This window comes from Podarcis filfolensis, assembly GCF_964270895.1.
Source record: "Podarcis filfolensis genome assembly, chromosome: 5".
NCBI lineage: Eukaryota > Metazoa > Chordata > Lepidosauria > Squamata > Lacertidae > Podarcis > Podarcis filfolensis.
In genome coordinates, this window is record NC_139608.1 from 49,569,041 (window position 1) to 49,596,337 (window position 27,297).

General features: G+C 40.8%; 1 protein-coding gene across 25 annotated transcripts in view; it reads right to left on the reverse strand.

The window, feature by feature from the left end:
- Positions 1 to 2,419: 2,419 nt before the first annotated feature.
- Positions 2,420 to 27,297, reverse strand: part of ABLIM1 (actin binding LIM protein 1) — a 215,778-nt gene continuing 190,900 nt past the window's right edge. For 10 of the 25 annotated variants that reach the window (XR_014548860.1, XR_014548865.1, XR_014548867.1 and 7 more), the window contains 9 exons: positions 25,173 to 25,220; positions 20,263 to 20,409; positions 15,824 to 15,915; positions 15,633 to 15,729; positions 13,607 to 13,671; positions 12,027 to 12,087; positions 10,296 to 10,370; positions 7,264 to 7,344; positions 2,420 to 7,148 (listed from right to left, as the gene is read on the reverse strand). Coding sequence is in view for 6 of the 25 variants with exons in the window: in XM_083616697.1 (XP_083472823.1) it covers positions 7,035 to 7,148; positions 7,264 to 7,344; positions 10,296 to 10,370; positions 11,995 to 12,087; positions 13,607 to 13,671; positions 15,633 to 15,729; positions 15,824 to 15,915; positions 20,263 to 20,409; positions 25,173 to 25,220 (812 nt within the window). In the remaining 19 variants the exon portion in view is untranslated. Of the gene's footprint in view, positions 7,149 to 7,263; positions 7,345 to 10,295; positions 11,508 to 11,994; positions 12,088 to 13,606; positions 13,672 to 15,632; positions 15,730 to 15,823; positions 15,919 to 20,262; positions 20,410 to 25,172; positions 25,221 to 27,297 lie in introns of those variants that run through there. The other 15 variants (XR_014548861.1, XR_014548864.1, XR_014548866.1 and 12 more) reach the window with 6 other exon arrangements.

Consider the following 27,297-nt stretch of genomic DNA (forward strand, 5'->3'; position numbering starts at 1 on the left):
GGCTTATTAACCTGGCATCCACCAAGGCATTATTTCATGCCCTGAGCATGAACCTTGATCTTCTGATACCCAAGCACTCTTTTTCAAACAATTTCTGGCATTTTAAGAACCAGAGATATGAGGCCAGATGTACAGACACAATTGTTCTCAATTTTTGTGAGAAATTTGCCTGCTGTGCCTCCCCTTAACCCCCCCCCCCAATTCCTGTATCAAGAGAAAGGTGTGTGTGAGAAAAGAGGTGAATGAATGTGGTCTGTAACAGGGAGATACGCACTTGGGCAATGGAGATGTGCAGTGAGTGTGTGCATGATGAGAATATGGTGTGGCACCTTGTATATTTTTCCTGGAAGTGGGAAATGCTTCCCCTTTTTTTCTATATAGCAACAGCATGTGTGTGTGTGATCAATATTGTGTAATCTCCACACTCAGGGAACAGCAGGACATAGTTGACTTCCATGGTAAGCCCGAGGTTTTGTCTGAGGTGGGGTTGAGTAAGCAACAAGGGCTGTATCCTCTTTAATTTTGCATTATGCTGTCCCCATGCTGGCCATGTTGTGTTTGTGCTTTCCCATGCTCCTTTCCATGGCAGCCATTTTGTGATTCACTGCATCTTTTCAAAATTCTAAATACGACTACTGATCTGAAAGATTTGATGGCTGATGCATTAACATCTCTACTATGACTTGCATTATGACTTGCTCATTCACATCCCTTGCTGTACTGTTAGGTTTCCAATGAAGCTACCTATCTACAAATTGCAGGTTTCATATTCTCTAGCTATTATGGGAGACCTGTGGCAGTAGAAAGGGTTTTCTGCCTGTTGCAACCTGAGAACATGCACAGGAAATGTCCAATCACATACTAAAAGAGATGCTGGCTATTTTGCAGAAAGTGGGTCATCCACACTCACTTGACACACTTAATCCTTGCAAGCCACAGCAGTGTGAGCTCTGGGAAGGCAATCTTGTGGAGTAGGCATAGGCAAGCAGTATAATGCTGCTGCGTAATTAAATTTGGATCCCAGAAGTATATATAATAGCTTGAATTTTAAAAAAAATGGATCACTATTCTTCACCAATAACAGTATTTTTACTGGATAATGGTATTGATTTTAAATGCAACACACCAGTTGGGGAAGGAGTGAAAAACAAAAAGGGAATGGAAAGGATTTCAAAAAGAAATGAGGATCTGGAGGGGTAGAAAACAGGCCACCCCCACCCCACCCCACCCCAAGTCATACACACAAGGAGGCAGGCAGTTTTAAAGCATTTGACTCTTTATTGCCCTTCAACATGAAGAATGTTACATGTATTGTCGCTTGAGTGCTGAACTGTGTTCTCATTTATCCTTGACAGATGCCCATGAGGCAGGTGGTTGTAGAACCTTGGATGCTTCTAGTGAGCAACTTGCTTCATCAAAGCCTAAAGGTGAACTGGGGCCTTATGAGTTCCCTCCAGCCATTCTGTCCCTCCCAGGCTCTACTCGCTGTCTGAAGGGTGTGAATTTGTAATGGACCAATCTCTGGAATGATAGCTGGAGCTTCTCCCTCCTACAGCACTTGCCATTGGGCAGACACAGAGGAAAGAGGTATGTGGAAGGTTCTCAAAGGGTTTTGGCTCAGCTTCAGTATCTGGAACTTGGTGGATGGTGGACAAGCCCTGCACATGGCAGGCTGATTCTCCTCTGACTCTGAGGTCAAAGTTGAGGCCATGACAGACTAGGACTGGGAAGGCCCAGGTTCAAATCCCTAGTAGATGATGACACTGACTGGGTGACCTTTGGCTGGTTACTATACCAAAGCCTAACCAGCCTCAGTGTTGTTATGAGACCAAAGTCCCCAGAGCTGTGGGGTGTGGACAAACATTGCCCCTTGTTATAGTAGCAAGTATGTCCCTCTCATCAAGTGATAACACAAAAGAGGGCCACTAAGTCCCTCTTGGCAAATAACAGGGCTGTAAAAAGTTGTTCCTCCTGCCACTGTAATGAGCTACCACAGAAGCAGAACAAGAATAATATTTTCCACGTATCCCATATCAGAAGAAGCCAATTCCCTCACATTGATTTATGGACACCATTTGACTGCCAAACTGGGGGCCCAGTGAGATCTGGATGGTGGGCTTTCAGCTATGGGACTCAGCCCCACATGTTCCAAAGCAATTTAACTCCTCTTTTCCTAAATGTGCCCTCTGAGTGACTTTCCCTAATGCTTGTAGTCATGAAGGGCCTCTCTTTACCAAGGACTGTCCCACTCCCAAAATGCCCTCTCTCTTCCTGTAAACATTTGATAAAAAGCAACCCTTTGTCCCAAAGTACATCATCTGCCATCAGTGCAAAATCTGTTTTATATCAAGGTTTTGAAAGGGTGAACATGACACAACTAAATACATGAAACAAAAATATCCAAAGAGCACAATAAGAATAAAGTTCAAAACTTTATTTGTTTACTTGGTTTGAGTACAACAGTGATGTAGATTATAGTGGGGTGGTTGGGTGAGATGAACAGCAATGACGGCCAATGTTTCGTTTTGCAGAAGAAGCAGACTTAACAGTATAGATAGGTATTGGTGATTTTTTTTTTTCTTAAACAGAGGCTCCAAATCAGAGCTGTCCTACAACAAAGGAGGAAGAACAAACAAACTTAACGGAAATAATCTGAAAAAGGTTACTTGGTTGCATTCTGGAAATTGGCTGCCCAGGAAAGGGAAGAAACATGTCATTAAAAACCTTGCAGTTAAAACTTATCAAAGTGGTGCAAAATATATCTCATTAAAGTGATCTTCCTACAGAATATTAATAAGGCTCCCTCACTACAAGGGTTGTCAGCAACTTTTACTATTTTGCACCAAATGATGTCATTAACAATACAAAGTGTTGTCATGGGAATACACAACAGTTGATAAAGGTTCTTTTCTGACCTTGCTGGCTGAGAAATAGCCTAACTGTGACTCTTTCCATCAAATTCCATGGGATTTACAGCATACCTCGATTGTGCCAGTTGCTTCAATGACAGATTAGTTTGGAAAACAGGCAATGCAAAGTAGTATCTGTTACCCTTGAAGAATCAGGCCTGGGAGCAAAGAGCGGCATGAATTTGCCACCAATTTATACTGCTGAACTCCACCAGCTTGCTGAAGTTAATTACCAAACCTCCTGTTAATGTTCATGGGTTTGGAAGGAAGTCCCTAGAAAATAATGATCCGACTTATGCAGTGTTATCATTCTGACACATGGGTCAGAATTATCTTCAAGATGTAATAATGAGCATGATTTCACTCGCCTGCCCCATTAGAAAGCATTTTGCACAAAGAAGAAATTCACAAAACTACCTGAAACCCACATTATTTTCTTATGTCATGATTTGGGGTTAAACTATGCTTACTGGGCCACCTTTTCAAAGGCAGGAATTCAAGAAGGGCCTCTGTAGATTTGCCACTTCTTGGGGCAGCTATATTTCAGGCAGAAATTCAACTGGCATTGCTTCCCCCCCTCAAGGAACTGTTGGGAAAGCAACACCTGAAAAAAAATTATTTGTTTGTTTACTTATTGCTACAGTCCCTTATTAGGAAGAGACTGTCATATTTGGAAAATAATGTCAACTAAAATGTTGCATTCTTTACAGTAGATGGAATTTGGGATCAGGAAGTAGAAATGTGTGAGAGAAGGGTGGGGGTAGAGAAAAATGTCCTTAGTTAAGCACCAAAAGGAAGCTCTCGCTGTGTTAGGACATGGCATTCTTCTGTGTGGCTGGAGCCTACAGAATATTGGTTCCCCACATGTTTAGAGGGCACATGAGACGTTTTCCAAGAAGAAACCATGCAACAGGTGGTTCACCCACACTTTTAGCTTCTCTTAATTGCTGAGCTGAGGGACGTCTGCTCAGCGTATGAGACAACTGGGAACTGATGCCATGCTTGGCAGTATAGAAAATGTGTAGAGTGTTGAGATCAGCTGGTGGGACTGGAAGTTGGTTAATTTGTTTCACTGCATTCAGGAGATACTATCTGTGCCCCTTTCTGTGAGACAGAGAGAAATGTATCTCCAGAGGTCATAGGCTGGAAAGCGGTAGCATGAAGGGAAGTGCAAAGCCAAATCACTGAGCTGTTGGATGTTGTGGCAGTGACAATAGCATGCCTAGGAATAAGGCATAGAACAGCCAGCCCATATATTCCTTTATAGATTAGCTTCCAATCCATTGTCTGATCTTGGTACAAATATCCATTTTTTCCTCTACTGAACAGTGTGGCCTATTGCAGGCCATTAATCCAGAATGTTCTTTTGATTGCAAATGGCAGTGAGTTTGAACTAATGAGTCAACACAATATAATGATGGAAAGTCTTACTATAATGCAAATATGGACTGAAAGTCTATTGGAGCATCCTAATGCTGCTACAACATCATGTGGGATATGTGACAGATTTTAGTGGGTGAGAAGTTTAGGTTTCCACATAACATGGCTAACCTCCCCTGCAGAGCTGGGGTCCTTATTATTCTGCTGCCGGCACTCTCCTCCTGCTAACTGATAAAGGATCTGGCATATGATTTTACCAGGTAGCCACTTCATAAGCTGGTCATCAGTGTGGTGGTGAAAATGTTACCGCTCACTCTGCTTCCCAGAATTATGGTGTAGACATGTGGTAAGATTATTTTCACCACTTGACCAGACTTTCACAAAAGACATGTGCTTGCATTTTACCACATGTTCTTCTACAAATCAATATATGATGTATGAAAGATCCTCTTTACAAGGATATGGGCTTGGATGACCAACCTATCAAGCGCTTCTATGATAACACCTTTTGGCAAACGGTTCTCTCTGCTGAGCTCTTAAATGTAAGAGCAGGAAGTCCTGAATGTCCTGCCCTCAAAGGCATCCTTCAGGGGCTGCCATCCTATACATGCTTGAACAGAAGGAAGTCTCAATGAAGACAGTGGGCTTTACTTCTGAGTAAACATGTATAGTATTTCCCTGTAAGTGACGTGCTAGTGTCAAATTTCTATTGAAAGCAACAGTGAAAACGTCAACAATCACCACTCAAAGTAAAAGATAAATGTATCAAGTGCACCCTACTGTTGGCAAGAAACAGCTCTGGAGTCTGTGAAAATATGTTATTAACTGTTCTGAAATGAACAGAATATGCACAGCCCTCTAAGCAGTTCTGCTAGATGAGGGCCACTTCACACAATGCTCAGGACTGCATGTAGATGAGGGAGCATCACTGAATTGAGAAACTGTCTTAGGCGTTCCTTCTTCTAGGCACTGAGGATAAATAAAGCAAATAGCCTAGGCTGCAGCTTTGAAATATTACAAAAAAAGAAAACCCAAGCGCTCTAACTATGGGTGAGCCTGTAGTTGCCTGAATAAAACCAAATCAAACACTGGCCTGGTTCCTATGTCATGCTAAGCCAAATGCATGGGCTCCAGGAGTGCTTCACTTCTCCATGGTCCTGCTGCCATGCGACACTGTGCTAAGCAAAGGCATGGCTCACTGGGTCGTCTGAACCCAGGCTTGTGGTTTAGCTCACTCCAGACTTAACCAGAAGTTGCAACCAAGATTTGCCCTATGATTCATGGTTTACTCAGGAGAGCTAAACCTCGAGCCTGGGTTCAGATGACCCAAGGCAAGGTTTAGCTTAGCACAGCAGTACAAGGACCAGGGAGGAGCAAAGTCACTACGGTCTCCTCTCTGGGAGCATGTACAGTTGCACTGACTAAGCCATGATTTGGCTTAGCATGATATGGAAATCAGGCCATTACTTAACTTGATAGTGTGCTGTGTCATCAAAGCATCCAAGAAAGTGGCTGATCTGTCATTTTTTAGCAGCAAAATTTCCAGGAGGTGTCTTGTTTCATAGCATCTCCTCTACAAAGTGGATTAAATACCATTTTTTTGTCACAGACATTCTGGAGTTCAACTGTACAGCACGCCAATGGATGTATGCAGGTATAGGCGACAGTAGCCCCGATTCAGTCGTTCCCCTTGTAATGGGATGGAACTTGCTTTGGTGTAGTCAGGTCCCTTCCCACACTATTGATGTTTGCAGGGTTGAGCCATCTTTGCAGGGATGATGTGATTATTTCCCATCTGCTAGACATCATAACAGGTGGTGACAGCATGGGAAGCAACGACATAATTGCAAGAGCCCACATACTAGTCCTTTAGAAACATTACCAAAGCAGCATGTGGCTAGCCCATGCCCCATGGATTGCCACATGGCACAAGTAGCATCTGAATTAAGCCTACCCCTGTATTTCACTTTGGAAATACTTTTTTCAACACAGAACGAGAAAACCAACTCTTTCATTTTTGGCTTGCTGCTCTTGTTAACACTTAGCAAACTCGCTTAAAGCCGGACAAAGGGAGGAGAGAAGACTTGACAACGAAATAAGATAATTTGTTCTTAAGATTCCTAGCAGATGTGCGCAAGTGCAAGCTGGGAGTTTCCTTGCAAAGAATTTGGCTGGTATGCAGCAGAACTCTGGCTCAGTGGCCTGCTTTGCTGATGGGCACTGCAACAATAATAGGCCATTTGAAGGCAAGGCCAATTAATTGTAATGGCTGTGCCCAAAGGATAAATATATTACACAGGATTCCTTCGTTAGCTACAGAATATAGTCATTCATTCCTTGGAGAGACCATGACGACGTAATTGTGGGTTGGCATCCTATTGGCACTTCCTGGCTCTATCAGCATTGCCCCTTGACCTTTAAATAAAAGTGAAGGGAAATGAGGGAGGGCAGAGCAGCTCCACATTATGTATTGATGCCATGTAAAAACTTTATAATGCATAAAGACCACTGCTGAGATTTAGAATGTCAACATTTTTGGGTCACAACTCTCTGGCAAGCTTGAAAGGCCCTTGCACAACTGCAAGGAATATATAGGTGCCTTTCTCAGATTTTCCCTTTAGCCCCCATTTCCTCTCTCTCTCTCTCTCTGTCTCTCGTGGTTGCTCTCCAAAAAGCGTTTGAACTTAAGTATGATACATTATCCTATATGTGGCATTTTCTCCCCTCCAAAGGAGAGAATGGGATTCAGAAGAGTTTGGCTTTCTTCTTCATGTCGTTGCGTCTCCAGAGAGGTAATTTATCAAATTCCTGTATCGTCATGCCGAATATTTCTTGGAAAACCTCAGGTGCTAAGTGACGCTGAAGGAAGACAAGGAAAAGGGCAGCTATCAGTCCAAATGTTTAAACAAGAGACTTGTATCCTTTTAAAACCATTAGCCCAAACATCTGTTTGGGGAGTCTGATATTCTCTTACCTCCAGCCTGGTTCTATCCACTTCTCGTAGAATTTTACTTCGCCCTCTGTTGGACACCATGAGCAGTTCATAGGGGAATATCTGTTAATGGTATACAAGAAGCATTTATGTAGATTTAGAGCACCCCAAAAAGACACCATTAAGCTCACAAGCAGAATGCAGTCACTGTTGGCAGACAGCTTCAAGTTCGCTAAAAGGCTGCCTTAAGTATTTGAGTGTAATGTGCACTGTTTCCTTGAATCCTTTGTTCCTTAAAAAATAAATAAATCATACTTAGCAGGATGTCTATACAAGTTCATTTTTGCACAACATCATACTAAAAATATATGTGGATTCTGCATATAATCCCATTTCATTTTCTGGATTATCCTTGATGGGGACATTGCCCATTTTGGTTTGTTCACATGAAAAATAACTACTTCATTAAGGAAGGTACAATCGTTAGGTCTGAACAAGTATCTCAATCATGTGTCTTTTCTTCCACCCTTGTCCAGTCCAGTTGAAGCTGATTTTTCACATATCCACCATAGCTAGCTACCTTTGTTCTGCTGATTCAGTGGTTTTGTGTGTTGTGGAATTTACTAAGCAATTTAATAGGTGTTTCTTGATTAGAAGGTAGTAATGGTGGACAAGTTTCTCTTATACTAGACATAGAATCATAGAACTGTGGTGTTGAAAGAGACCATGAGGGTCATCTATTTGAACCCCCTGCAATGCAGGAATCCTTTGCCAATCATGGAGCTCAAACCCATGATTAAGAGTCTTGTGCTCTACCAACTGACCTATCCCAGCTCCATGCAGTAGAGGTTGGTCTATTCTGCTAAATGGATCACTGTCCCACCAACCTCAGTCTGTCCCCAGTCAGCACCAACTTGCCTGCCTTCTTACTTACAACTAATACACTGGCTGTCACCTTCCTCCTCCTTAGTTTGAGTTTTGTACGTGTAGGGCAAACAGGTATAGGGACAAAACTAGAATTGGCTCGGCTTGTCATTGGCTCTAGCTCTATCTACCATTGACTCCCTTTCTACCCTACTAACCCCCAATGGACACCAGTCACCAAAGCATAAGAAAGGGATTGTTTTGTCCACACTTCTGCTTGTTCCAATGCTTTCCCCTAGGAAAACCTATTCTTTACTGCTGAATTGGAGCAAACGTCAATCAGGTTTTCCATAATGCGGAATATGGTGTACTAGTAGGAGGAAATGAAACTTCTAGTCCTTTCTAGCTCTATCAAGGTATCTAAACAAGAGTTCTTTATCTGAGCTACTGGCTGAATATGCCAATGATCAGGGCCCAATTTTCCTCTCCTTGAAGGTAGTAAGAGACTTTTGTCAATTTTTTTAAACTGTCAATAAAATGGTGGGACCTAATTGAGACAGCTAGTTGTTTTATCAGCTGCAACACCTAATGAAGATTTCAGAAGTTCAATAAAGAAGATAAAGTCATCAAACATATACCACTTAGTTTATTGTAATTATTTAAATGATGTGTACTTTATATACAGCTTGGAAGAGAATTGGTAGTGGAATATGACAATTATACAATTCACTTTACTATATAACTTTAAATACATTTTTTTAAATGCTATACAATGCAACATAAAACCAGCATACATTATTGTAACAAAATTAGCCAAAATTCCACAAACTTTGCTGAGAACTTTGAAGTCATTAATCATATTCCTATATTTTACAAAACCACAGAGTAGTGCTCTTAAGTGCTTTAAAAAATATTTTGAGTCCAAAATTGGGCAGAATTCTCAGGTTGGTTGCTTTCATGGTTGGCATCAAGCTAACGCATCTCGTCAGTACAAGGATTTATGCTAAACCTCCCATCTCCCATAAACTTCCCATACATGGCCTCCCCAAATCTGCTTTGGAGAGTTGAGGAATCCCCTAGAAGAGATTTAGGAGCACCAGGCAAGGAGAGGCGGAAAGTTATGTTGCACAAGCATCCATTCTTGTGCTGGTGGGACAAGTTCATTGGATACAGCCCCATAGTTTTAAAGATCAACTATTATGACAGTAGTGAGGAATTTATGACCTGTGGGCCTAATCAGGTTCAGCAGGGGGTCCTGCTGCAAGGCTTTCCACCTGCCCTAACCTGATGTCACACATGACATCAGTGGTGCGCAGTGCTTTTTTTCAGCAGGAGTGTGCCAGAACTCCCCACTCACCTCTTGCCTTTACATACTTCTGAGAAGCCCAAAATGGAAGCTGTCCAACATGTGTGAGTCTACACTTTTTCTTAAGATCCATGACTCCACCTAGCTCCTAGTCGCTCCTAGCTGTGACTGGTCAGGCTATGGGGTGGTGCCAATTCATAGTTCCTTTTCTTCAATCAACCCCTTGTGTAGCAGCAGCAGGCTTTAAGCTTTGCTGCCAGGTCTCTACCGTTGCACGTATGTGCAATTGTGCAAGGGCCTGAATATAAGAGAACGAGGGAAGTGGAGGTGCATTTATTTGACTTACACCAGAACAAGGGGAAAACCCCAAACTAGCTAGGGAGACAGTTTGCCGTCATTTTTTTAGCACCTCTGCAGGCAGTGAACATGGCTTCTATCAAGCCGGCATCTATTTAGGGCTGCCTTGAGTCACCCGGTGACTTACTGTAACAACTTCATGGTGAGTTCCAACACCTATGTTTCTTGGAAAAAACCACTGGAACTGGGGTAGGTAAAGATGTGGCTCCCTGCTGAAAGGGGTGTTTAGCAGGCACCACTGCTCAGTTACAAACTGTGCCCTGTGGGTTCTTATAACTGTGGCTGTCAGAAGCTTGGTGCTGAAAGCTTACCAGTTTCAAGTTTTACTGAACGCTGCTGTCTATTCCCCAGGAAATATTAGCTGCTCTTGCCCTGTATACATCAATGAGATATGTCCTACAATCCAAAGCAAGATAGGGCTGGCACATAAGGAGCAACATTTTGGGGGGTGAGGGGGACAGACCACAGGGCTACAAGCACAAACTACCACCATTTCATAGGCAAACCATCACTGTCTTGAAGGAAAGTGAATAATGTCTGCACTTGCCTTTGGTTCCAACATGTTAGGCATAGACACTCCTCGGTCCATTCGCATTCCGGGGACATGACCATCTGGGAGGGACTGTATCAGATATAGGTAAACATCAGACACACAGGTTACATGCACACACACATAGAAAGGGTAAAGGCATTCAAGGTGAATATGGACATGAATTTATACTATGATCCCATGTTAGATATTTACATCAGCCAATGGAATACTATTATTATGTACTCCTTAAGCAAGTTAACAATCTGGTTTCTATGATGTCCAACAAAATCATTCCCAGTAGTAAAGATTAAGTAGCAAGTTAAGAGAATCTTTCTGGTTCTAAGGACCAAAGAATTGACCTACTGGATCAGACCAAAGATCCATCAGATCCAGCATTCTGTTTCCAAGAGTGGCTAGCTAGATGCCTCTGGGAAGCAGCATTTCCCCCCAGTATCTGGTATTAATAAATCAGTTTGTAGGGGAGGAAGAGGAATGACGGGCAATATTGTCTCACAGAACTGACTTGTCATCTTCTATGTTACTTTTCCAGCTGTACTTTACTCTGAAGTTTTTGCTCTGTTGTAAAAAAATCTGCCCGGTAAAATGGCAAGTTCCTACCTATCCCAGGCTGGAAAAGACTTTCCACATTAATAGCATAATATACAATAAAGATTCTGTCCAGATCATCTCTTCCTAAGAATTTTACATAGAATTTAGAGTTAGGGCTGGCGTTTAGAAGAAACAACAACCCTTTTTATTGGTCAATCAATGGATCTTCATGTCAGTGTTATATGAGGTCATTTGCTGGCTATTTCTTCCATGCCCACAACCACATACAAAGGAGGAAAGGTCAGGGAATCATATGTGGAAAATAGGAAGATGGTATGGCTTCAGAAAGAGGAGAGTTATTGTCTGGAACCAGAGAGATCAGGAGAAACCTGATGGAGAAACAACTGCCACACGTGGCTTTCAGGTCAGTCTTCCAAAAGCTTACCAAGCAAGTCACAAAACTGGCCTATGCAAGTTATTGTGTTAGCTGTGCCCTTTTCCACAGTGATATAAGTTTACATCATTGATTAGAAATGAAACATGCAGATAAACATGTGCTAAGAAGCTCTTCCCTGTAGCGGAAATTCAGACTTGAGTCACATAGTGGATGAATTGTCGATGAAGTTGGTTAGATACTTGGTTACTTGATGGAAGAAAATCTGTACTGTACCTGAAAATCTGAAAAGTGATGGGGATGGGGTGGGGAGAGAAACAGCATCAGGATTAGGATGCCAAACAATACGTGTTTCATTTAATCCCCGAGCTCCTAACTTGCAGGAATCAACTAAATGTTTCCCAAACCTGGGTCTCCAGCTTTTTCGGACTATAACTCCCATCATCCCTAGTTAGCAGGTCAGGGATGATGAGAACTGTAGTTGAAAAAATAGCTGGAGACCCAAGTTTGGGAAATACTGAACTAAATGATCAGAATCAAGCAGGCAAAAATACAGATCCATATGCATAAAATAAAATACGGTTTTAATGTACACATTCCCCTCTTTATTTTAACTTGTTCTCAGTGCTGAAGAACCAGATTCATTTGCAAGAACAAAAATGTGTACATTGCAGGGATAAGTAAGGTGCTCACCAGTCTGCTATGAGAATAGACTAACCACAAAAGCAGGCCACAAAAACTCAAGCGTATAGGTTACAGATATAGCAGCACACAAAAGAGAACCATATTTCTCATCGTGTTACCTCGAGCAGCGCTGCTCACATCCCCATAGCTGTTGTATTGACCAAAGTCTGTAGAGACCGGCTAGAAGAAGACACAAATGGACACGTCAACCACATTGTTGATCTGGAGGTGTCAAAAATATGCAGCATATGCACATAAAAACAGACCACAGAAGAAGAGAAAATAGGGTAGTGGGGAAGAGATGACTGTACTGAAGCATTGGGTCTGTGAAACAGGAAACACTTGAATGAGCGGGGAGAAGTAGCAAAGATCCCAAAGAGGTGAAAAGCCACAGTGAGCTCCCGTTGCTCGGTCCCTACTCCTGCCAACCTAGCAGTTCAAAAGCACGTCACAGTGCAATTAGATAAATAGGTACCGCTCTGGTGGGAAGGTAAAGAGTGTTTCCGTGTGCTGCTCTGGTTCGCCAGAAGCGGCTTAGTCATGCTGGGCACATGACCCGGAAGCTGTACGCCGGCTCCCTCAGCTAGTAAAGTGAGATGAGCGCTGCAACCCCAGAGTCGGTCACGACTGGACCTAACGGTCAGGGGTCCCCTTACCTTTACCTAAAGGGTATGGAGTAGTCAGCAATTGATCATTGTACTTTTGCTGCCAGGGGAGCAATTCTGGATTCATTAGGTCTTTACCTCAAATGCTGAAGTATCTTGGGCCAGGCCTGATTTTCCCCTCAAAGCATGTACAACCCATTCTTCAGCCAGAAAAGCTTCCACAGCAGCTTACAAATCAATAAAAATAGCAGAGTGCTTGCACTCAGGCTTACAACACAGCACAGAAGATAAAGTGATGGGAAGGAAGAGGAAAAGAAACAAACTCAAGCATCAAATTATTGATACCCAACTGGCGGCATTAGGTTTTTCTGAATTATATTTTAAAAGTTTGGGGATGGAATTCCCCAAAAAATGTTGAAGCAAATATCATCTGATGTATTGCTTAAGATACATGAAGAATATACAGTGGAACCTCGGTTTTCGAGCGTCTTGGAAGCCAAACATTTCAGTTTTCGAATGCTGAAAACCCAGAAGTGATTGCTTCCGTTTTCGAACATGTCTCGGAAGTTGAATGGCTTCCATGGTGTGTTTTTCAATTTTCACCACTGAAACTGACATTCTCCCTTTGCACCTTGGTTGTCAAATGTTTCAGAAGTCGAACGGTCTTCTGGAACGGATTATATTCAACAACCGAGGTTCCACTGTACATCAGTTTCTAATATTGCACCACTGCATAAGAATTCCCCTTGTGTTCCTTTTGTGCTACGTTGTTATTTTAAGGATTTTCAGAAATGGAGAGATAATGTAGTGTTAACTAAAGCCCAGTTGTATCTGATGCCTTCAACTATTTTAGGATGGTTCAGAAATATGGCATACAGTACTCTGAATGTATCTATCCTTGTTTGAATGTATTGAGAGAGCAATACTTGGGAAGCTACGTGAATCTATAATCACTTGCATTTCCTGAACTCCAGAACAGATAAAGGGTTTTAGGGCCACCTACTTTCAATCAATACCATGTGGAGACTCCATGAAATTCCTAACAGAATAACGACACATATGACCCTGTCTTATAATAAATGTTGACTGTTTACCCTATGAAGTCCATTTCTTCCATAGCCAGGAAGGGAAGAGGTTTTGGAAGCAGCTGCATGTGGAGCTAAACAGAAAAGGGAGAAGGAAATATTAAAAATGTAACAATTTATGTTAGGACAGAAACAATAGCACACACATTCAAAAAGTCAAAGTCAGAACATTTTAGAAAACAGTTAAAAGAACCCACAAGATTTTCTCCAAAAGGAATCTTGAAATTATAAGTTTGAAGCAAACTTGGCCTTATAATATTGAATTTAGTTTAGGAGGGTGGAGGTTCAGCATTCTGAAACGTGCAGGGGTGCTGCATGGGCTATAAAATGTTCCCTGCTGCTCATCTTCTAGAAGTTGGAAGGTGACTGAATGGTGACCGAGGGGTGATGGAACTAGCCCACTCACCCCCACCTGCTTACATTTCTGTCTTAAGGAAAGCCATTTTCAGGGGTCACAAAGCCTCCTGTCCTGTTTCTCTTCAAAACAATCGGGGTATACAATCCTCTATGTTACTTAAAATGCACTTCTTTTTTAGCCCACAGTTAGTAGGTAAGCACAAAAGGCTCAGTGGTTTAGACCACAGCGCCACCCGCATTGGGGTGAGTTCCTGTTGCTCTGTCCCAGCTCCTGCCAACCTAGTAGTTCGAAAGCACGCCAGTGCAAGTAGATAAATAAGTACCGCTGTGGTGGGAAGGGAAATGGCGTTTCCGTGCACTCTGGCTTCTGTCACGGTGTTCCGTTGCGCCAGAAGCGGTTTAGTCATGCTGGCCACATGACCCGGAAAGCTGTCTGTGGACAAATGCCAGCTCCCCCAGCCTAAAAGCAAGATGAGTGCCACAACCCCACAGTCGCCTTTGACTGGACCTAACCGTCCAGGGGTCCTTTACCTTTTACCATTACTAGGAAAGCAGTTGTGCTTTTGTCACAAGTACTTCCATCTTAGAGTTTTGAAAAGTGCATGAAGGACATACAATCCAATTATACAGAATCATATACATCCTCCTATAAACAAACAGTTAAGCAGTAATTATAAAATGCAGTCTTTTCTCTGGAGTGTATCATAGTTTGCCCATACGACCTGTCTGGTGAGCCAGTGATTCCGTTTTCTATGATCCAGCACTTTGGAATGTGCTGCCCTGCTCCCTGAGGCAATGCTGATTTCCTCTCCCAATGTGGGAAAGGCTAAAAGGCTATGAGAAGCATAAATATCAACAAGGTGTATGCCACTTTTTAAACATGATTTCCTGACCTAGCTTGTTGGCTTTTCAGGAACACTAATATTGCCGTGACCTCAGCAGTAATCTACATTTTATATGTTATTCATTTAGGCAAGTGAGCAATCATAATCTCATAAAAGATGCTTGTTGTAAAATGTGCAACTCGGTATTTGTTTTCTAAATGCTGTTGCTTTTTAAAGCTTGATGCAAATGAGGGTTGTTTTTTTAAAAAAAGAATAATCTGAATTAGTCATTAAACTTCAGGCTCTATACAAGGCTATTTTTTTAACTTGTTTAAGTTACTGCCAACCACATCATTTTTTTTCTAATTTGAGAACTAGTTGAAGATTAATTGGAGTAAGCAACATACCGGCCAATATTTTTCTGTTTCTTTACAGACCAAAGCAAAGGAAGCTTTCCCAAGAAATCAGCACCAACAATTTTCGTACTGTTCATAAAAATTCTGATCTCATGGATCAGCAGGCTTTCAAACAACATCATTATATTTCCTCTGCAATCTGGGAATATATTTACTCCCCAGCCATTTCCTCATTTGATTTATTTAAGATGTGCCAAGGATCTGGAATCGGGAAACCTCAATTCTTGCACAAGGCATTCTGAGAATGTATTGTGAAAAACAGCCAGCGATAAAACGGCAGACAGTGAACACAGGAGTGATAAAAATAGCTTCACATGTGCGGCACTGATCAACATCTTTTTGCAGAACCAGCAATAGAATAGATGAAAAAACTGGTTTTATTTTAGGCAGCCTAATCCATCATTTCCCATAGACCACCCATGTATGCTTTTCGCTTACATGAATTAACTGGAGAGTCATAACGGCTGCTGGGAAGTGAAGACCTTTCCTTCTCCATTTCTTCTTTTAATATCAATTGTCCCAGACCTGAGTTGAGCTGCAAAAATGGGGATTAAAAATTGTACGTAAGCTATTGAAAACATCCAGTTCAATTGGCACAGATGAGTTATTTACATCAATATCATAACCACCTTCATCAGTTGTTCCTCCTGTAGCTGCCGACGTCTCTGAAGCTCCTCAAGATCTTCATCTCTGCCAGTGGATCTGCGGCGCATGTCAGAACCTACTTCCACAAAACCACAGCACAAAGAGAGCTTCTTGCACAACTGTACACAAGGATTGACAACCATTACCCATGTCTCCTTAGGCCTGCCGAATAAAATTTGCTTGCTGAATAACAAAACTAAACTCCACTAAACACATAGCCAGACGTTCTATCAATTTTGTTTCAGAAATAGCCATTATATACTTATCTCCAGTTTAACTCTGTCACCTTCTGTGTAGAACCCAAATTTTTGTTACCTCCTAAGTGTGACATATACTGTAAATACTGTGGTTTCACTCATTTTACTAGAGGGCTATATTGAGGAAAACTGAGTGCCGACGGCCAAACTCCTGAAAATAGATATTTGGTAAAGTCCCATCGATACAACCATTGCTTGTATCTTTCTCCTCTGTGTTGCTAACTGAGAAGCCATGGTAGAGCTAATTTGGCCCAGGGCTTCAATTTTCTAAATAGTAATTTTGCACGTTTTAGCTAATTTTTTCAAGTGGTAGGTGAATCTCATACGCATTGTGGGCTGGATCCTGAGGCGCCAGTAGAAAAAGTTCTGGCAAAATTCTGTCCCCAAAACTTTCGTACAAAATCTAGAGGAAGACTTTGCACAACTTGGACTTGCATAAGCAAGCATCTTGAAGTTTGAGCAAAAACTTGTGTTACAGAAGTGTACCATTGGATTTCAGCTCTCACAATAAGCATCTTGTGCTATGTTCAAAATAGCCCTTATGCTTATATAAGGGGACTTCCACTTTCTAAAGGGCACCTCTACGTCCAACTCCATTAAGTAAATTAAAACTTTGTCAGTTGTAACTACAGGGAATAATATCATAAAGAACTTGGGAATTAGGTGGGCTCTTTTAATAAAAGCTTTAGGATGAAAGAGTTGAGCAACTCCATTTCCAGTTACCAATGGGAAGCTGAGATTTGGCCTATGTTTTTGGTGATATATGTTGTTATTACATTTATAACCCACCTTTCCTCCACTGAGCTCAAAGTGGGGTACATGGTTCTTCCCCTCTGCATTTTATTCCCACAACTCTATGTATGAGGTAGGCATAGCTAAAGTTTTAGAATTTCTTTTTCTCTCTCTCTCTTGCACTCTCCGCAGGTTCACCAAGGAGAGGTATATAATATACTATTGCAAGAAAACAACAAAAGCCCTGAATCAATGGTTAAGGACTTTTTTAAAGTTTTGAAAAGATCTAAGAAAGAATCAAGAATAGTGGTTGGATAAACATTTGGTCTTGAATCTAGAAACCCTGGACATTATTTCAGGCTGTAATCATATACACATGGGTTTAAGTCTCACTGAACTCAGTGGGACTTATTTCTGAGCAGAATGGCTAAGACTGTGCTATGAAGTTTTTCTTCTTCTGTGAAACATACATAATATTGACCCAGCTTACAAGGCTGTTGTGTAAAGCACTCTGCCAATCAGAAGAACTACATTTAAGATAAATAACATTTCAGGTTCCACAGTAAGTAAAACCTAAAATAAAGTATTAACCCAAGCATATTAATTCAGTTATTTTGCAAAGACTGCAATGATTATGGATTTTTAAAATAGGGAAACACTGGAAATGTGAATAGGAAGGGTAAGATATGCAAGCAAAATGGACATGGGGACAATGGTGTATAAAGCAGATGTGGTGAACCATTGGCTCTCCAGGTGTTGCTCCCAACATCCTTGGCCAGTGGCCATGCTGCTGATGGCAGTTGTAGTTTAGTAACATCTGGAGACCCAAAGGTTCCCCACACCTAATGTATCATGACCGTGAGTACAGAACCATGAGCTTAGCTAGATATTACATGCATATACATGCATTTAAATATCAAATGATGATTTTAAGAAGCAGAAACGGCTTCAAGAGTGTACATAACCCCTCCCGCCTGCCATTTTCCTGCTGCAAGTTCCTGCTTCCCAGGCTGCTTTTCCCCAAACACTGTTCTAGATGTATATTTTTTTCTGTCTTCTCACAAGCATGAGTCTGGAGCCCAGTTTGCAGGGAGAAGCATTGCAGTGGGAAAATGGTACACAGGAGTAAGATTAGGCACCCTCTTCTCTCCTGCCACTACTGCTTGCTGAAAACAGCCAGCTCCTGAAGTCACTTTTCCTTGCTCAAAGCACCCACCCACCCACCCTATGAAATCTCTGCTGCCCCTGGGTCCTTCTGCATTTTGAACCTTTAGCAGACGTTGCTAACATTTTCCAAAATGTAATATAACTGTTTCCTGTTTCTTATAAAGCTGACCACATTCCATGTTAGAAGAATAAATTATTTTCTTTAGAGATCCCCAAATGCCTGCTGTAGGTCCAATTCACCTGTGCCTTCTGGATTTGGTGAAGTCAGTATGAGATGATTTTAGCTATGGCCATTTCATATGGTGAGTATGCTGGCTTCATACACCCTATTATAGTCAGAGCTAATGCTTACTATGACCCATGGCGAACAAGCCCTCATCCTCATCTGTGTCACAGTATATGTGGAATTTGTTACCCAGTCATTTAATATTAATTTTAATAATATACTTAGGGTGCAGTCATAGAATAATTTTGAAGGGAAAATCACCACTGTGAGATCCCCCCTCCATAATGCTGGCATTGCAAAAATCTCTTTATGCTGACCTGATCACACAATGCTGACAAAAAAGGTAACATTGATGTGATGTTGTAAAATCACCTCACACTGAGTTCCCCAGCTAACATGAGAATCAGGCTTGTGTATGCAACCAACTGTTAACAGGTAACCAACAGTTATTGTATTTAAATAATCATGTGGACAGATAATATGACGATACATATTGGGTTTTAACAAAAAAAGTGTTTTTAAAAATGAAAAAAGCATGGAAAATAAAATTAATATCTTAAGGCACAAATATGATGCTAATAATAGGCCACTTTTAACTTCATTTATTTGGAAATCTGCTTGTGCTATGTATTGAAATCAAGAACTTTAAGGACATTTTGCAGCCTGAGATGATGGACTCATGTCCCTTCACTCAGTTCCATGAACAGAAGTCCATAGGACTGGCAACTGACTCTTGCTCCAACACTGGCAACAGGATAACATCTTCCATTGCAGCTAAGGGCAGGAGGCTACCTTAGGAGGTGCAGGACAGGCTATGTGGCCCCACAGCTATGACCTCAAACACCTTGCCTCACTCATGCACTGTGCCACCTGGCACCTGCTCACTACCTGGTCAAACAAGCATTGCAATTCAGCAGCAGTGGTGCCAATGCCTGGGCACCAGCTCAGGATGATGTGTATGTCTGATCGCAGAGTATGTCCCCCAGTACCTGCTGCCAAATGTGGCTGCCTCAGGTTTTCTAATAATATGACTCACCCTGTCTGTATCTTTGGTTTCCTATCCTAATTAGATACAGTGAAAAGGTGTTGAAGTAAGAAAATCCTTAAACAAGTCAGGCTTCATTGCAGCAGTCAATTTAACACACTGATTTGAATGAGATTACGAAGACAATGTTATTTGTAATCTCTTAACTCTGCCCCTGTAGACCAATTCCTTGGACACATTCCTCAGCAGGCAGCTTTTGTTTTAACCTTTAAATGCTTGCTGAAAACTTTTCCATGCTGCCAAGCTTATGCAGGCAATTAAGAAAACACATTTCAATAATAGGTGATGGTCTCTGATTTTAAGTTTTTACAAAGTTTTATTGTATATAGATACTGTGGTTGAAACCGTACTTGATTTTTATGATATAGCAGCATATAAATATATTCATAAAGAAATGATAATATTTTTGACTAGAAACTAAGGAGAAATATCCAAATCCTCACTTTCCTTCTCAAAAAGTGTCCCACAGAAACCTCAACTTCCTGTTTAAACTCTCTGAATTCAAAAAGTGCATTGTGGTTTCGGGGGCCAAAAGCTCTTAAAAGGGGGAAATCAGAGGAACAGCATGTACACACGGGAAAAAAATCTCCCTTCATAAAGCTCCTGTGATAAACCCTAAATGTCTTTATGAACTCTAGATACGTTAAAGCTAAGCTTAGAGGTTCTGTGTTAGGCATGCATGGGAGGGGTCCAAATGAGAAAGAAACACAGGAAAACCTGGGAGTGTGCACTTCAATGGAATGTAGACCCCAGGGATTTGAAATCCCAGAGTCTGAGGTTATACATTCCAAACTACAGGGTTTTCCAGGGAAATCCCTCTCCCCATCTTTTCACATTATATATTTAGTGTAGCACCCATAAGACTCTTAAGGATCAGGTGCAAATGAGTTCAATGTCCCTGTATCACACACTAATTAATATTAGTCTAAATTTATTTATAGGTTAGTAGAAAGCTGGGGGTGGGGTTTACACTTTTTGTCACTTGTTGTTCCATACCTACAGCCGCAAGTGCGGGTGGACCTGGCCAGTATTCTGTCTCAATCTTTGGAATCTCGTTGGGTGCTGGAGCGTGAGCTGCTGGGAACTTGGAGGACTTGATGATATCATCGGAAGACTTGTTCTGGGCTGCCAGGGCAGCTGCATCTAGATCGCAATCAGGGGAACTTAAGCTATCAGATTAAGTTGCTGCATCAATGCTATATGGTTCTTTTCTACTTCATGCTCTCTTACAATTGAAATAGTTAACACTATAAGCACTATTATTTCATCTCCTTATTCAGCAAGTGAGGGCCCCTCCAGACATCCTTTTTATTGTGCATTCTTGGTGGTGTTTGGACAGTTTTCTACAATCACTCTTTCAATACAGTTTGTGACTGCAAAAGTTTTGGGGCCGTCAAACTTCCCTGTATCCAATTGGTGCATGCTTTTTAGCTTCTTCTTGAAGTCCTGTTATTTCTTATAGCACAAATGTTCTGGGAGTGGCAGTGGTGGTTGTCCTGCTTTTGTTTGGCAATAGCACAGAAAATGCCCCTCCAGAGAGCAATAATGCAGTAACACTGGGGAAGCATCACAGAATGTAAATAAAGCTGAAGGTTCAGGATAAATCTGCCACTAACGCACTATTACTGTGTCAATGACAAGTGTAAGACACCGTGTGCCCCCACCCACCCACGGTAGAACACACACACACACAAATAAAACTCCAGTCTGGAGAAGCCCTGATATAATACTCCTATTAACATATTGTGGCCAAATTTTAAGTTCTAATTTTTGCAAGAAAACCCCAAGTTTCATGAGAACAGCGCATCTGAAGGATGCATACAATCACAGCATTAAATCAGAAGTTACAGTGGAGTTCTGTATTGGAGTGAGCCTGGCTTCCTCCCTCCTTTACAATGTAAATAACAGACAAGCAAGTCATCCAAAAGCTTGAATTAAGCTATCTTGCATATTCCAAATGCTTCAGGGAGGCATATGGGATGCACACTTAATCATTTAAAACAGGGAACCCATGGCCCCTCAGTTGTTGTTGAACTCCAACTACCATAAACCACAGACAGCATGGTCAGGGAGTGTAAGGTGCTGGATTTCAACAACATCTGGAAGGCCAAGATGTCTGATTCAAATGCTCTTTAGTTGCCTCAGGCTGCTTTTTTTAAAGCAATTGCAAAATTGTTCCCAGGTCAATGGAGGTGGGTTTGTGACATCACAAGTGTCTGCTAATTAGCTGTATGTATAGCCAACTTCTGCAAAATTTCACGGGACCAGTTTTCCTGAGCTTGATCTGGGAGAGAAAATTGTTTTGTTTGAATAGAACACAAGTATATTTCCAGAGTGGCACTCTCATTTCAATAATCCTAGGTTTGTGCACAGCTTTAGAATGAATTTACAAAGCAAGTTCATTGGAACCACAGAAGCATTATATGGCATTCTCTCTTTTTTAAAGCAACTGCTGTTAATAAAAAGAAGAGTTCAGTGTGCCTCTTGGTTTCCATGTAAGGCAAGAAGCCAGGGATATCTTAGTAGTGTTCTAGTGGATGTAATCTCATGACATTTTACAAAATTTCTCCAATGGGAATGAAATTTGCTGTGTATTAATAACTGTAAACTTTCTACTGTATAATTACATTTCCTTAACACATCATTAAATAAATATTTTTTCATCAGTCCAAATCAGTAGTTGGGTAACTGCTACATGATAATTAGCTTCATTTTATTTTGGTTAAAGCTCTTATTAAGCATCCTTGATGTTTACTTCAGAGCATTGTCATCACCATGTGAAATTGATCCCAAAGCAAGGTATAGTAATAGTGTAATATTTATCCTGGCAATTCACTTAGGGTGAAATTATGCTATCATTATGTATGAGGGAACATCACCATGAGATGCATGCAACTGTTCTTAAGATCCATGTGTATTTGAAAAGAAGAAGGCAGATTTAATGCCAGTAAATAACAAAGAAAAAAATCACATCAGGGCAGAGTTTTATATATAAAAAATGACAGTGTAGTTTCACCCTTTGCTGTTTTCAATAACCAAATGTTGGGCTGATTCCACTGTGTATGAAGCAACTAAAAAAAGATTGAAAAGAATGTGAACTAGAAAAACTATTTCCCAAGATATATTTTGTGTCTTTACTATTTTAAGGTTTGTGTTTCTGAAAGCCTCCAAAGGGTATTTTCAGATGTCACAAACTTAGCTAAAACAGAGGCTTGTATCAGAAAATGTTAGAAAGTTATACAGGGCTATGCTTGCATAAGAAGAGAAGGGGTAAATCCAGATATTATATTATATTATATAAATATACTTCAATGTTTTAATGCTCCGTTCAAATGAATTTGGCCATTTAACCTGTGATCACTTAGAGGAAAGGTGTGAAACCACCAGCCAATGGACCTAATCAGGCCCTGAACGGTTCTCAGTTTGACCCTTAAGACCCTTTCCCCTAAACCATGGCCATCTCAGCCTTAGACTGCAACTCCATGATATTTTAAAACTTTGTTAACATTTCTTAAAGTACATTTTTAAAGGAAAGTCCTGCGACTATTTAGTCATGCATGATGGAAGGGAAAGTCTTTATCAGATGCTACTACATAGTTAAAACCTTAACTAGATTCATTCTCCAGAAGAAGAGAAAGTAGAGTGAAAGAATACTAACTTTTTAAAGTTTGCAAGTTATAATAAAATGTAGAATTTTTAGGGAAGAGCAAACAAGAAACAAAAGATGTTTATTTGCAGAAGCCCCCTTACTATTTTGAAATATAATAAAAATTGTTCAGAAGGGATGTAACTAACTGGATATATCTTGTGCATAGGCTTAAGTGAAACAAATGAAAGCTGCAAAAGAGTTTCATCCTGTGCAGACTGGCAGCTCTCTTTCATTTCAAAGGGGGCTTATGAACAAGAAAAGTTCCTGAAAAACTGTGAAGTCTTAATGCAGAAGTGAAGAACCTTTTTCAGACTGAGGGCACATTCCCTTCTAGGCAGCCTCCCAAGGGTGGGGGGCTCACAGGCAAAAGTGGGCAGAGCAATGAATGTAGATTTAACCTTTTTACAGTAGGTCAGTTTCTAAACATACTTAATATACCCCTTTCTATCCTACACCCAGGCAAGCAAGGGACACATTCCAGCCAGCCAAGATCAGTCCTAGAATGGTGTGGCTGGGGAGCAGCGGTGGGTGACTGAGGAGGGTGTGTAGCTTGAGGAGAGTCCTGAGGGCCAGAAGAGAAGTCTCATTTGATGCCCAGATCGGAGGTTTCCCATCCCTGCCTTTAACGGATAAGGAGCAGCTACCTTGGCTCATTGCTCAGGGAATTACAAAAACATGCCTTCCAACAGTACTTACGTATTAGAATTGATGAGGTCAGTGGCAAAAACATTCACATGTTAATGGGAGGTGAGTAGACACAATAAAAATCATAGAGAAATAAAAATGATGTCAAGAAAAAAATTAAATGGCATGATTAAAAATTAAATAATAATAATAATAATACAAATGCCACCCCATAATAACCATCAGCCCTCAAGCAATCTAAAACTTTTGCAGCCCTCAGCCACCCTGATCTTCCTACTATTTCTGTTTCCATGAGTCTTTACCTAAAAGCTATAATTATAATTAGTTTCTTTCTAGATACCGTGAAAAATGTATTTTCATAGCCAGATCTCCAAAGACTACTGAAATTCCCTCAGAAAATACTGCAATGTGACCTTTGCTGTTAAAAAGAAATTGTGAATTGCTAATTGTGAATGCTCCATTGTCAGTGCAGAACTGCTGAGGAATAACTCCGCTATGAAGACACACTATTCGTTTTTTACTCAGAGCGTTCAACATTGGGCACATGTTGAAAGACACTCTGTAGTTACTACAGACATTCTACTGCTTTGCCCCTGCACTCAAAAGCAGATTCTTGTCAGTTCTACCTCATTTTAAGCTCAGTCGAGCACAGCAATACACAATGGAGACCAAGCTTGCTCCCATGCCAGCATCAATAAAATGAATGAGGGTCGTGAGAGAGATGAGCGTGCTTGTTGGATTATGCTCTTTCAGTATTCATTGGGACCATGCCTTGGTCAAGTGACTTTCCCCATCATTTCTCATATTATTAAAGTGGGTATTCCACTTGGACAGGAAAACTGATTTAAAAACCTAACTGTTCCTGTCAGAGTTTTTTAGCTAGTTATGACAGTTTCCAAGAGATATGTTGCTTTCAATATTTCCAGATATATTAGTGCGATATCTTTAAGCAAATTTGCATGTGGAATGCTGGCCTGCTAGCTGTAGAACAACCCTACATGACTGCAGCTTATATGACTGAAATAAAGGCCAATAAGACATGTACTATTCCTGTTTGCAAGCAGGGTACTACATAACAAAGTAGCCGTGATGGATTATCATATTCTGCAAAACGACATTCAAAGCAGTGAGGCATACAGTGTAAAGTAATCCTTCATCTTACACGGGTTTGGTTCCAAGCATTATGCGTATGTGTGAAAATTGCATATAGTCAAACCTTGGCGCTACCCTGCAGCTAGTGTATCTGCAGCACTCCCAGAGCCGGCGCAATGAGTAGGCCTTGCCCAGCAAGCAAGACCAAGAGTTTAAAAGCACATTTTGTGCCAGGTCTGCTTGTGTTACCCTGTGCCTTGCTTGGGAGTTGCACAATTTCAACCAGCCAGCTGCCAAACACATGTAAGATGAGAGATTACTGTATCTTTCTGCCTTTCAAACACCTCTGTTTACATCAGAAAAAAATGAAACATAAAAGGTGATAAAGCAGGCAATAATCCGCTAATGTTACAAAAAGTTAACATGAAGACAAAGCTCTGGGTAAGTCAACAGTTCAGTCATGCAGCTATTTAATATATTAAGATTGTCCCACTTTGAAAACAGAAAGAATAAGGTTTACCATGCTGTTTGTAGATAGGAGGTTTTCTATAAATATTGATGCCTTGATCTGTAAAAATAAAAAGCAGAAACATGAGACTATTTGGACATCTTCAATTAATGCTGGGAAAGAGGGAAGAAATCAAACACTAAATTGACAGGTATTCCAAACCGAGGACTTGGCACAAGTATCCAGGAAACTAATTTCAGTATCACATAAAAGAGAGAAGTATCTGATGAAAACAAAACACAAAAACAGATGGGAAAATATCACAGACAGATGACATGAAATCTTTGACATATAGAGTTGGCAACATGGTGATGTACCTAAAGGCATGGGCCATTCAGTTTAATGTCTTAGTAGATTGTTAGTGGGATAAACATTTCACAGGAGGTGCAACCAAAAGAGATATGCCAGGGGTGGAGACAGGAGCATTCTGGCGGAAAATAGCCCCCAAATGACTACTGGGAAATTGTGCAAGAGCAGCTCAATTTCTCCTCCAACCACAGACATCACAAATAGCAATGATGTACTTTCAAGGCTTCAGAACATGTTTCATTCAGTGCAATCCTATGTATGCCTACTCATAAGTAAGTCTCATTGAGAACAGTGGGACTTGCTTTCAGATAGATGTGTGAAGGATTGCAGTGTAAATCTGCCGTTTTGAAATGCAGCCATATTCTCCGTAATTCTATTGAGCCTCTGCAATGTTTCTTACCACACTTATTGGTTTGGTGGTACAACCAACTCACACCACCACATATGTTCATATTCAGAAGCATTTTATGGCATAGAGCCTGGACTTAATACAGTATTTCTCTAGCAATGACTTAAATAGTACAGAATGTTTTCATTTATTTATTTTAAATACATGCTTGGATATACTCTCAAGGAAAAGTTCATGTTCCTCTTAAATATAAAATGCACAGACACTGAAAATTAATATGACAACACAAACAAAATGGAGAGAGGATTCTTAGAAAGCTTGAGGTAGAGTAAAAAATAAATAACCCAAAAACCATGTTCTTTGGGTTCTTGTTTTTTTTTTTAAAAAAAGACTTATCTGGGGTAACTCAGTAGACAAAGAAAACGGAATGCTATATTGTAGCCTGATCCTATGCATGTTTACTCAGTAGTGCCACTGTGTTCGGTGGGATTGCAGCCTCATAGTGGCAAGATATGTTTAATGCAGGCTATCCCTCTTAGATGTGTAGCAGCTAATTAATGGCTAGAATACATCAGTAATGGTCCAACTCTAAACCATAAAAAGGGTTATGCTGTTGGTTCAGCTCCACATTCCCCACCCTCCACTATACCTTCTCTGTATGTTAAGCAGTTACAATATGTGTGTAATCTCTTAAGAATGTCTTGGAGATCCATGACCATGAAGGCAGATATTATATCAGCAGCAGTAGCTCCTAAGTCTGTGGCCAAAATTTTCAGCCAGACAGGCACGTCTATTACTTCCAGAGAAACAACTCTAATTGACACAGAAGAGAGTGGGGCCATAATTCTTTATCTCCTCAAAATACAATGGAACAAGAGTTATTTGATACAAACTAACCCCAACTCAATGTTTTGCTTAATACTGAATAATGACATATCCATTGCTCACTGAGACTGCTCAAGAAACATTAAGCCACAGCCATTGCTAGAAAATGGCTACCAGGTTATCTGCAGCATTCGCAGCAGACAATACTATAAAAGCAGAGCGTAATATACACGAGGTTGAACTTTTAGCAGTATCACTGGCTCCTTCTCAAGCAGTAAAAAGTGTACAGAAGCAAAGTAAATAATGTGAAGCTTAAATGTTAAATTAATGATTTGCATCAATGAGAACTACTTCACACAGGAATCTACAGATTTAAGGCCCCAAATGAAGCCTACCAGAGGGCGCCACAGTAACAACTAGATGCAATAAGTCTGTTTAAGCAATATTATTCTTAACAGAAAGCACAGTCATTGTGCCACAAAAAATGCAAAGTGTTTGACAGTGCAATTCTAAGTATGGTTGCTCAGGTCCCATTGAGTTCCATTAGACGGGCTTCCTAGTATTTTTGTTTAGGATTGTAACCTGAATCCTGCCTCTTAAAGTCATGAAAAACAGAAACTAACAAGTAAGATGTGTTTGGTGCTACCAAGGAGT